This window comes from Glycine max, chromosome 19, assembly GCF_000004515.6.
Source record: "Glycine max cultivar Williams 82 chromosome 19, Glycine_max_v4.0, whole genome shotgun sequence".
Taxonomy (NCBI): Eukaryota; Viridiplantae; Streptophyta; class Magnoliopsida; order Fabales; family Fabaceae; genus Glycine; species Glycine max.
The window spans coordinates 30157227-30168042 of record NC_038255.2 but is presented as its reverse complement, the minus strand read 5'-3'; the positions used below and the strand labels follow the sequence as shown (position 1 = coordinate 30168042).

Sequence of the window (10816 nt, the reverse complement as noted above, 5' to 3'; positions counted from 1 at the left end):
TGTTTATAAAATTAAATAAATAAAACCAATGCTTTAGTGGTTTATTAACTTATTTTTAAATTAAATATCATCAGTTAACTTCTATTATCGGGATCATTTTTATTTTATATTTTATTTAACACATTATCACATAAGCATCATATAATTATCAAATGAAAAATTATTTCAATAAATTTTTTTAAAATATATATATAAATTTAATTTAGTATTAATTAAAATCATTTTAACAAATAAAAGATCTTTGACGGAATAATCAACAAAAAATTTATTCATGTTCTAATCAGTAATCGATTAAAATATCTTAAAAGTAAGAGCAAGCTAATCGATGGTAAATTTTCTGTTCCAAACTAAGAATAATTTAAAAATTAAGATAATTAAGTGAAATTAGTTAAATATAATTAATAGCTAAATAATAATTAAATGATCATTAATTGGTAAATCTAATATCTAATTTTATAATTAACTATTCTAAGTACTAAAATAGGTAAATGATGTTTAATGATTTATATTAATAAAAAAAATACTTTTTTCTGGGAAAAAATTCTAGATAAACCATGTGGATCCGTATTCCCTCTTACGACATATTTATCGGAGGGTCTTCACATAGACTCCTAAGCCCAAAACCGAATCTTCATAGATCTTCCGCTAGAGCAAACGAGAAGATCTTCATGGTGGAGGATTCGTTCTTCCCCATGAACTTACAAGATCTCTGACCAGAGATAAGGTGCGACATAGAGGAAGGGGAAGAAGAAGGGTCCGCGGGAGAGGAAGAGACAAAGAAAGAAAAAAAAAAAAAGAGAAAGGAGAGAAAGAAAAAAAGAAAAGAGAAAGGGGAACTAGAATGTGCGAGAGAGAAAGGAAAAAAAAAAAAAAAAGAAGAGAAGAGGAAGGGGACGGGAAACTGGAACGTGGAAAAGAGAAAGGAAAAAAAAAATGAACACACATCCATGGTCTTGCGCAGAGGCCAAACGATGATCAGGGAGTAATATTTTTTTTCTAAATTATTAAATAAGAATAAAATTTAAATTAATACTTTAAAAATAATAAATTATAAAATATTTTACAATTTCTGAGTAGAAATTTTATAATTTTCTTTCATTAAAATCATAAAAAAATTTACAATTTCAATTCTTTTAATATAACTTTGGTAAGTATTTTAATTTTTTGAATTAAAAGTCATAAATTATTTATAATTTCAAAGTCATAAATAATTTACGACTTCTACTTAAAATAAAAAAATTTAAAATACTTAAAACTTCAAAATCATATTTAAAATAAAATTAAAGTAATAAACTTTTTTACCGTTTTAATGAAAAAAAATCATAAAATAATTTATGATTTTCTACTTAAAAATTATAGTAAACCCTTCAAAACTTTTAAATTTTATCTATATTTCATAATTTGAAAAAAAAAAAATTACCCTGATGGTAATTTCTCCCGTGGGCAGACGCATACACGTGTGTATGTGCGATGGTAACGCGGCATTTGATGGATTATTCTCTGGTGAAAGAATCTTCTTTTATTGAGCAGACACGTGATTGTGACTAACGTGTGGCAAATTTATTTATTTACGACCGCAAGCCATTCGTCGAATGCCATGTTATTAGAATACAAATAATTCGATAAGAAATTTATCCCAAACTTTATAATTTAATGTGAAATTAATCTTAAAAAATAATTTAATATTAAATTAATTATTAAATATTATATCTTAATAATAAAATAATCATATAAATTTAATGATAGAATAAATTTATCATACTTTCATATTTTTAAGAACTAAATTTATATATTTTTTATCTTTTAAAAATCAATTTTTCATCACATTATACTTGTGAATTTTACTATTTACCCCTCAAAAACAATGATACCTATTATTGTTTGAGTAATCAATGCCAATCTATCATAATATCTTAATTTGAAAGATTTTATTGCATCACAATCTCAAATATCCTTTAAAAATAATCTCGAATATATTCTTAATTTGGAAGATTTGACTGCATATATATAATAAATCAATAGAAATTTCACTATAATTACAAATTGTAAAAATTTGGAAGATTTCAATTCATATATTTAATTACATATTTAAAGCCAAACTTAATTATTATTTTGATGTTTAACAAATAAGTTTTTTTATTTTATTTTAATCCTTCAGTTTATAAAGGTAAAAAGAGTTTGGCTAATCCGGGGTCAATCCAGAGATAATTAAATAAAGTAATCAAGAATTATTTTCACCAAAAAATAAACTCAATACTATTCGAACCAGTCAACTTTAGCTTCAGCACAAATAAATTTAAAGTTAAACAATAGAGATTTTGAGTTTCACCGCAAAACAAGCCACACTCAATCATTTCAAAGGAGGGTATGGCGACAAAGTTTGTGACACCACTGACTTATTATTAATGGAGTTATAAGTTTAATTTGATAATTAAAAGGAAATAGTGAGAGAAAGAAATCATTAATTTGAATGTCTTTGACTAACAAAAATTAATAACTAACAAATTTTATCACTTAATTTTTTTTATGCATTTTATCATTGTGTTTGTAATTGTAACAAACGCCATTTTGCAAAAAAATGGTGACAAAATTGAAAAACATGAGGGTATAAAATCTAAATAATAATTGTTTTTTACCCTCTTTAAGACAAAAAGATTAAATAAAAGGGTAAAAAGTAAATCATGGAAAGGAAGACATGATAGCTAATTTTCGTAAAAAAAAACCTAATTAACTACTTTAAGTAAGCTTTCTCCTCTTAATTATCTTTTTCAATTTACAAAGATTAAACCACGAAAGCCTCCTTTAGCATTACTTAACTAAACTGATGAATATTCATAGTACAGAGATTTCTCGCATAATATTATTATTTTAACTTTTAAGTACTACTTGAGATATAAGTTAATACTTTGGGAATCAAATTCATGATTTAAAAATTACAGCAATTTGGCAGTTTTATTTTTTCTTTTTTTACCTATTTTGATAAAAATAAAAGACGTACAGTTTATCGTCCAGTCATAAGCCTTCGGCTGACTCAGTCGTTTTCTTTCAGCTCTATCGTCTTAGTTTATCGTCCAGTCATAAGTCTATGGCTGACGCAGTCTTTTTCATTCAGCTCTAATTAGCGTCTTCTTATTTTCAGCTGGCGAGGTTTGGATGACTTGAACACGTTGATTTATAGAATATTTTTCTTTCTTAGCACGGTATATAATCAAGGATAAAACGTAGATTATTCGTGTTTTTGGTATTATTCTCCGAATACATCTTGACATTTTATCTAACTAGTTAATGTTAATCTTTAATACTATAAATCTGTATTATAAATTATAAAAAAACTAATTTTAATTGAAAAATAACATTTAAAAATGGAACAGTAATGTTATACACCGCAAAAACTAACTACATGAGCACTGTAAAAACAAATGCTACCCACAAGTTGACGCAATAATATAAGTTTTTATTACATTCATATTTGAAAAATAATAATTTATTTAATTAGTAGAAAAATTTGTATTTTTTTATACAAAATTTTATTAGACCAGCGTAAGTCAACATGTGAATGAGATTAAAATCTGATCTAGTGAATTGAGGTCATTCATTTGTCTTTGACACTCAAAAAAAAATATTAAATCTTATTAGATGAATTTAAATAAGAAATTTTTAAAACAAACCATTTGACAGAAGTCAAAGACGGTGAGCGGTTGTAAAATATTTAGTTCAAGTACAAGTTGATACTAATGAACATTTTCCAACATGGAAACATGAAGCAGTATCTAATACTCTCATTGATCTATTGTTCAATAAAAATGTCATATTGACACCTATCATATCCCTAAAGCTCCTTTGTCACCCTCCTATATAAAGGGTGGATATTCATTCAAGGTCCAATAGTATTCTGCTATTACAATTATCATACTAGCTAGACCACAACAAACACCAACCATAACCATGCATTTCATTTCTTTTCTTTTGCCATTTCTTCTATCTTTTGTCATCCTGACCAAAAAAAGCAAGAAAATTTGCAGTTCCATGATAACAATGTTAAGAGTTCATGGAACAAAACGAGAGATGGTAAGCATGGAGCCACATTTGCCACAAGAATTGGTATCCAACATCCTCTCAAGGTTGCCTGCGATAGACTTGGTTAAATGCAAAAGCGTTTGCAAGTCCTGGTTCGATCTCATAACCGATTCTCACTTTGTTTCCAATTACTATGTTGCCTACAACAATCTCAAGCATTACCAAAGCCAAGAGGAGAAACTCTTGGTCATTGGTAGACCCTTTGTTTCTGCCCTAAAAACTCACATTTCTCTTCTTTCTTGCAACACCAATAATCCCAAAAAAAACCATGTTTCCTCTTCTCTTTCAAACCTTCCTTGTGAATATAACAACTCTGAGCACAAGTACTGGTCTGAAATCTCGGGTCCTTGCAATGGCATATACTTCCTAGAGGGCAACCCTAATGTCTTGATGAACCCTTCATTGGGGCAGTTCAAGGCTTTGCCTAAATCCCATTTGAGTGCTTCACAAGGCACTTATTCTCTCACTGAATATTCTGGGTTTGGCTTTGACCTCAAAAATAATGATTACAAAGTTGTTGTCATTAGGGACATTTGGTTGAAGGAAACAGATGAGAGAAAACAAGGGCATTGGACAGCTGAGTTGTATAGCCTTAATTCAAATTCTTGGAGAAAACTTGATGATGCTTCTCTCCCACATCCAATTGAAATATGGGGTTCTTCTCGGGTTTATACTTATGCCAACAATTGTTATCACTGGTGGGGCCATGATGTTGATGAGTCTGGTGTGAAAGAAGATGCTGTTCTTGCATTTGACATGGTTAATGATTCCTTCAGGAAGATAAAGGTGCCAATAATTCGTGGTTCCTCAAAAGAAGAATTTGCAACACTTGCACCCTTGAAGGAATCTGCTACAATTGGTGTGGTTGTTTACCCTTTAAGGGGACAAGAGAAGTCCTTTGACGTGTGGATAATGAAAAATTATTGGGATGAAGGGTCTTGGGTTAAGCAATACACCGTTGAACCAATAGAAGCAATTTACAAGTTTGTGGGATTTTATGGGAGCAATCAATTTCCTTGGAGCAGCTGCAATGAGGGATTAGGGTGGTACGATTATGAACCTGCGACGGAAAAAATAAAGGATCTTCAAGTTTGGGGAAACAATGGCTCTTTAAGAGCTGCTAGATACATGGAAAGTCTTGTTTCACTTAGAAGGGGAATGAGTTCCGTTGCCAATTTGTTTTAAGTAAATAGCTTACCTGACCCTCTACTTGATCAATGGGAATTGACAAATAGACAATTAGATGGTTCGAGATTCTTTCCTATTGATTTTTCAATTCGTTGATTTGTAGCATGTAGATAGTTTGTCATGGATGACATTGTTGTAATTGGTTAAAATAGTGATGACTTATTTGTCGTTTTCTCGTAACAAGGGAATAATTTTTTTTAGTAATAATATATAAATACTCTCTTATTTTAAATATCTCTCCATCTTTCTTTCTTATCATATTATAAATCTTATCAAACTTATATTTTTTTTCTCTTTTTCTTCTCTCTCCCTAAGTGTCTCATAACACAATGGATGTTTATTAGACATTTTTCTTTTTTCTTAGAATCGTGTCTTATACTTTGTTATTTATTTAGTGTGGTTTTTTTTTGGTAATTTAAGTTTCAAAAGTCTCATCTTGATTCTTTAAGTTTAAGAATGGTTCCGTTTTGATCCTTTTTCTATCAGTATATCATTGATAATGTTAGGAATTTAGATTTTAAAATGATTAATTTAACATAATGATGACTTTTAAATTTTGCAAAAATTATAAACCTAACACGAATTGAAGAACTGTCCCAACGGATGAAATGACTCTGGTCATCATTGTCGGTGCTATCCTCGAGTAGTGCCTCCTCCTCTCCTATGGCATCCACCCCATTGTCGTCTCCAACTCCCTCCACAAGGTCACCATGAAGACTGTCGATGTCCTCACCGTCATGGTCGTCCTATTGAGCTCTCTAACCTCAACTCCCTTGTTAAATCTGCTAGCACCTCCCTTAACAACAAGGTCATCACTATTAGAAAATACACTTTCAACATCGGTTATTTAGAACATTCTACATCGGTTCTAAAACTGATGTTGAATGTATCAATGTTAACATCGATTTTGTAAAACCGATGTTAACATATGTATGACAAAATTGATTTTCTAAATACCCGATGTTAAACACAATGAACAACAGCAAAAAAAGTGTACGCATGATGAACGTTATATTAACACCGGTTTCCTAGAAAAACCGATGTCAACGTTGATGATGCATACACTTATTTGGTGTAGTTCTTTGTGTATAACATCGGTTATGTGTAGATAACCGATGTTAATATACAAATGTTCACATCGGTTATTTATAAATAACCGATGTTAGTATACAGGCGTTGACATCGGTTATCTACAGATGACCGATGTTAAAATACAAACGCTGACATCGGTTATACACAAATAACCGATGTTAATATACAAATGTTAACATCGGTTTTCTATTACAACTGATGTTAAGGTTCATGTCGACATCGGTTTTTGTAAATAACCGATGTTGTTTATCATATTAACATTGGTTTTTGTTAATAACCAATGTTGTTTTCAAGCATTTTTTTTATATATACTTTCTGTTTTTACAGTAAACCCAAAATTTTACCTGTCAAATGCAATTTCAAGCCCAATTCACAGCAAATAAACATTTTATTCTGCTTTCAAGCAGTTTTAATGATAATAAACATCAAATAATTGATTTATCATAAAGAACAATCATCAAATGAATTCAATGTTAATATTACATAGAAAATGTCAAAAATGTTAAACCAAAGTAAACTAAAGCTAAAGATAATGTCCCTAAATCCTAGGCCTGATCTCTAACTTGGAGATAAAACTGTGCCCACTGGATCCGCAATGCCTTTAATCTCTCTGGCTCCAATGGTTTAGGATCGTTAAAATACTGTTTGATGAAATAAATCATAATAAGTTAATAATGTAATACAAATTATAAATAAATCAATTTTGTTTGAAATAAACTTACCGCTTCCCAATTATTCCTAAAAGTTCCTAAAATGATGGTGGACATCCAGTGCATCACATAGTAGCTGCACTCAGTACTTCATTTTTTGTCTATTACACTAAATACATAATGAAATTTGAATATTAATTAAACAACTAGTGTACAGACACATAAAGAAATATATATAAGTGGAAGTTTTATGTAAATGACGTACCTTGACGACAATTCACCTAGCAGAAGCCTTTGATTTAGGTTGTGGAGCATCATCAAGACCTTTTAAAGCACTGTTCCAGATGAGTAACAATTAAAAACTGGTGTTGTACGTTGAGGTATTACAATGCAAATGTATTGAAAAGAACACTAACCTATTAATAATCCCCTTAAGGTAGTTGTCTGGCCTGTTATGCAATGAACAAAACCAGACAACTAGGTGTTCCTTGGGCAGGATGACCACCATCTGCCAGTGTCCACAGCAGTGGAACCTAAAATGGGTTAGTACATTAGTAAACATTAATTAAATTTAGTTACTTTGTGACTTACCCATTTAGGTAGGCTCCAAGATAGACATCGCGTTGTGAATTCTGCATCCAACTCTTTATGTAACTTTCAGACTCAAACTGTGATTGCCCAGACCTCTGAATGGACTATGGCTCGAGGAATCCATAGATATCAGAATTCCCCACTCGTATACATGTTTCAGTGAGATGTCTGTTTATGTTGAGTCAAAGTTAAATATTTATGAATTGAAAGCAATAACTTAGGTAATTAAAAGTAATATAAAATAACTTACAGAATCCACAACTGTAACACTAATATGCTGAGACATTGACCACCGTGTGCGATTTCAAAGAGGTCTTCGTGCTTTATGTAGAGGGGGAAATCTGGATTAAAGACCCCAAACACGGTGGCATCCCATCTAACCTGATAAGGCCTCAAGAAAAGCTCTGGGATGGTCAATGTCATCAGATAAAGCGGATCATCGACCTCCGGATCGGGCTTTGGAGGTGGTTTTGCCGGAGACACAACTACCTGTTCATGAAACAAAGTTAAATAGCCTAATTTGAGGCACGCTTAATGAATTAATTTAAAAAGAAGAAACATATAGTAAGGACAATAAGTACCTGTTGTGATAAAGACTTGACCAGATGTGTCGACCAAGCAAGGAAGGTGTGAAGTGCCTGCCCCGCTAAGGAAACCTCATCAGTGGGTACAGGAACTGGAGCATCTGCATCTGTAACCTCCTCCACACTCACCTTTACTTGGCCAGGCAACAAAGGAGTGTTATGAACAACAGCGGATCCCTCATAAACTCTCCCCATGGCAACCAGGCGGGCAGGATCTGCTTCTATGTACAAACCGCACCTGTCAGAGTCACCCATCTCAGGATCATTTCTTGAGGGATCAACACAACTCCCCTTTGTGCTCACTCGAGGACCGAAGGTACCAAGTAGAGGCTCAGGAGGCACTGCAAGTCCCTGAGATTGCATCTGCGACTGAAGCTGGGACTGCATGTGACTGAAGGATGCCATGACCTACTGCGTCACTTTCTTTGTGATGGAATCCTCTAGCTGGTCCCTGATTTGCTGGGTCAGCTGCTGCAATTCGTCAGGAGGCAGGGACGAAGTGCTGCGGGATGTCCGTGGAGCCGATCCAAAGTATTGCTTGATGGTGACACTGGCTCCAGCAGTACGGACACGTCCAGGGTGCTCTGGACGTCCAATAGCAGCGGCGAGAACATCCTGACGTCCATGGGGGACGAAGGATCCCTGTGTGGCCTGCTCCTCAAAGGAATCCTGCACAGAAAACACACAGTGGTACATGGCATTCACAAAATATTGAAAAATAATTGTAATGGTTAGTTGAAAATGACTTACAATCTTCTCAGCGATTTCCTTTGTGGCCTCAGTCGTCATCTCCCCTGTTTTCTTCGTGCGGGCCATCTTCCACTTCATGTGGCGTCTGACCGGGGATGGAGGGTCGATGATGCCATCAACGCTTCCTGATTGTGCAGCTTCCTCAAGCTTCTTCTTCATCTTCTCAGCCAGGAGCTTCTGCTCCAAATAATCATAACCCCCACGAGACAAAACGTGGGGGGCAGTATTCTGCTTCTGGATGGCATGTTCCTTCTTGCGCACATCCTGAAAAAATTAAACAATAATGTTTGAAATTGGTAGAATGAAGTATAACAACATCATGTTTTTTGAAAAACAACTTAAATGGCAAGGAACATACCTCCCAAGAAGGGTCTCTGCGAGTTTGGCAAAACTAGGCCCACTTTTCCTTACTGATGTCGTATTTCTCACAGACAGTGTCCTCGACACCGTCCTGATCGGCTGCAAGGGCCCATTTCCTTGTGAGGTCTGATTTAAACTGCCTCCATCTCTCCCCAGGGTCTGCAGTAACTTCCTTTTCGTCCTACTGTCAGAAGCCTCTGGGATATCAAATTCTGCCTGACAACATCAAATAAAGTTTATTTGTTACAATAATGTATTTTTTGGCTATTAATTAAACAAAATCAAATAAGAAAAGAAAAATACCTGAATATCCTCCCAAATCAGGTCCTTCTGAGCAGTAGGGACCTCCTTCCAGTTCTCGTAGGTGACGTCCACCTTATCACACGCCACAATCCCCAAATATGTTCTTCATTTCTTCCTATGGGGACCGTCGGCCTTCCCGGTAGCAGGATCAACATGCACCACTGGTCTCTCAGCACCAGGTGGTCTAGTGGACAACGATCGTAGACGTGAGGCTTTGCGTGTCCGCTTCACGGCAGACGGCGAAGCCGATGCATCCGAAGGAGGAGGAGGAGCAGGAGGAGAATGAGGAGAAGGAGGAGGAGGAGGAGGAGGAGGAGGAGGAGGAGTAGAGGCAGGTGGGGAACCCATGATCTTTTATACAATAACATACAACAACATACAAAATAGGATTAATCAAAAGAGGATCAGTCATAAGTTTTTTTTTGAAAGGCAAAAGTATAATATTATTAATAAAACATAACAGTACCAGAGGTACTGAGGAGATCAGATACAAGACACCCAAGGTGCCACCTTCCAAAAACAAAAAACCTAACAAAACCTCACCACAGAAGGAGACAAGACAAATTAACCAAAGGACTCTGAAAGATTGGTAGACCAATGGTTAAATAAAGTATTGAAACCTTTCTCACTAGCTTTTAACCAAGACCAAGCAAGAAATAAAGCATCATCCATGACTTTGGGAAGGTCAAAAGGGGTGCCCTGAAAGTGATTTAGTTGTGCTTTTTAATTGTGATTTGGGGAAACCATGTTATAAAAAGCCTATTACATGTTATCAACAGTCAATGTATGCTTGATGGAATATAAATACTATATCTTCAGAAATACACATGTACATGGCATTCTTAGGACTTCATCCAGCTGATGTTTGTCGCCAGTTTCATCATCCACCACCCTTACCTTCTCTGCCTTCTCACGTTTATTGTTGTTAAACCCATATTTATGCCTTATTCCCTTCATATCTTGTTTTATCACAACTTTAGCCAAATTTCCTATCTTCAGCATAGTTGAATCTCCTGTCTTATTCTCCAATGACACACTTTGATGGCCTGTATCTTTTTTCTTCATATGTTCTAGTGCTTCAGCTTCAGAATGCATACAACAATCTGAACTTTCCAGTCATCACCAAAGGCTTCTGCATCAGCATTGACACTCTCTACCCTCTTTGGTTTATGCTTCTGTGATGCATTCCGTGCTTCCACCTTATAATTCTCAGATTTATTG

General features: G+C 34.2%; 1 protein-coding gene across 1 annotated transcript; it reads left to right on the top strand.

Annotated features, from left to right (window-relative positions):
• Positions 1-3903: 3903 nt before the first annotated feature.
• On the top strand, positions 3904-5724 carry LOC102663487 (F-box/kelch-repeat protein At3g23880). The gene has a single exon (XM_006604051.4). The coding sequence runs from the start codon at positions 3946-3948 to the stop codon at positions 5260-5262; it is 1317 nt and encodes a 438-aa protein (XP_006604114.2). The 5' UTR covers positions 3904-3945; the 3' UTR covers positions 5263-5724.
• The last annotated feature ends 5092 nt before the right edge of the window (positions 5725-10816 follow it).

What these genes read in the sequence shown, in the direction of transcription:
- LOC102663487 (XM_006604051.4), top strand. Translation starts at nt 3,946, where the DNA reads ATGCATTTCATTTCTTTTCTTTTGCCATTTCTTCTATCTTTTGTCATC.